Source organism: Pygoscelis adeliae, unplaced genomic scaffold, assembly GCF_000699105.1.
Source record: "Pygoscelis adeliae isolate BGI_AS28 unplaced genomic scaffold, ASM69910v1 Scaffold86, whole genome shotgun sequence".
Taxonomy (NCBI): Eukaryota; Metazoa; Chordata; class Aves; order Sphenisciformes; family Spheniscidae; genus Pygoscelis; species Pygoscelis adeliae.
In genome coordinates, this window is record NW_008824930.1 from 2,074,984 (window position 1) to 2,075,793 (window position 810).

General features: G+C 35.4%; 1 protein-coding gene across 1 annotated transcript in view; it reads right to left on the reverse strand.

Moving 5' to 3' along the window:
• The window catches only part of DNAH5 (dynein, axonemal, heavy chain 5), a 134,886-nt gene that overhangs the window by 6,642 nt on the left and 127,434 nt on the right, over positions 1 to 810 (reverse strand). Inside the window, 1 exon segment of the mRNA XM_009324988.1 lies at positions 788 to 810. This exon segment is cut by the window's right edge and continues 22 nt beyond it. Within this exon segment, the coding sequence (XP_009323263.1) occupies positions 788 to 810 (23 nt within the window).

Here is an 810-nt window from a genome sequence, read left to right on the forward strand (position 1 = left end):
CTCTAAAGGACAACTAAGAAGTATGGAAAGACCCAGAAATAACACAAATTGTCCGAACAGTCAATTAAACTGTAGTCTCCAGGATGGGGACACAGAATACAGTCAATTGGAGTGTCCATGTATCTAGTCATCAGTAAACGTTTTCTAATTGTAAGAAAACCCTCTGACCTTGAGACACATTCCATCTTCCACATAAACAGGAGGAAAGCTGCTATTTCAGAAAGAAATGGCTGCAAGGCAGCAGGTGTCCGTTACAAATATAATTACATGGGCTATTATGTGTTAATATGGATCCTGAGATACTAACACTAGACTTCAATCAATGAAAACTATCACTTGACAAGCTTTTCAGCATTCACTTCACTGAAGAAGAAAGCAACCTAAAAATATCTTCAGGATGTAAGCTGAATCCCAAAGTAATACATATGTTAAAGCTGTAATACTTTCAGAAGCATGAATACACTTGCAACACCACCTCAGTTCTCTATACAGTGTCAACAAGCTGAGCTTAGAAACTGATGATCTTACCTCCTCCATAGTGCAAATGACAAGCATTAAGTGGTTTAATATTTTGAAAAAGCTCTTGCAAAAGCACTTCAGTGCACATTTAGTGACTTCATTATAAATGTTAAGAGTCTGGTCAGACTTGTTTAAAATATGTTTTTAAAGTATTGCCTGTATGAATGAATTCAGACATGCTTTTAGAAAAACCAATATAATTACTTTTTTTTTTCTCCACACAAAGCAAGATGGAGCAAATGTTTTTGACAGAATTTCATTAACTCACTTCAAATGGTACATAATCAGCAG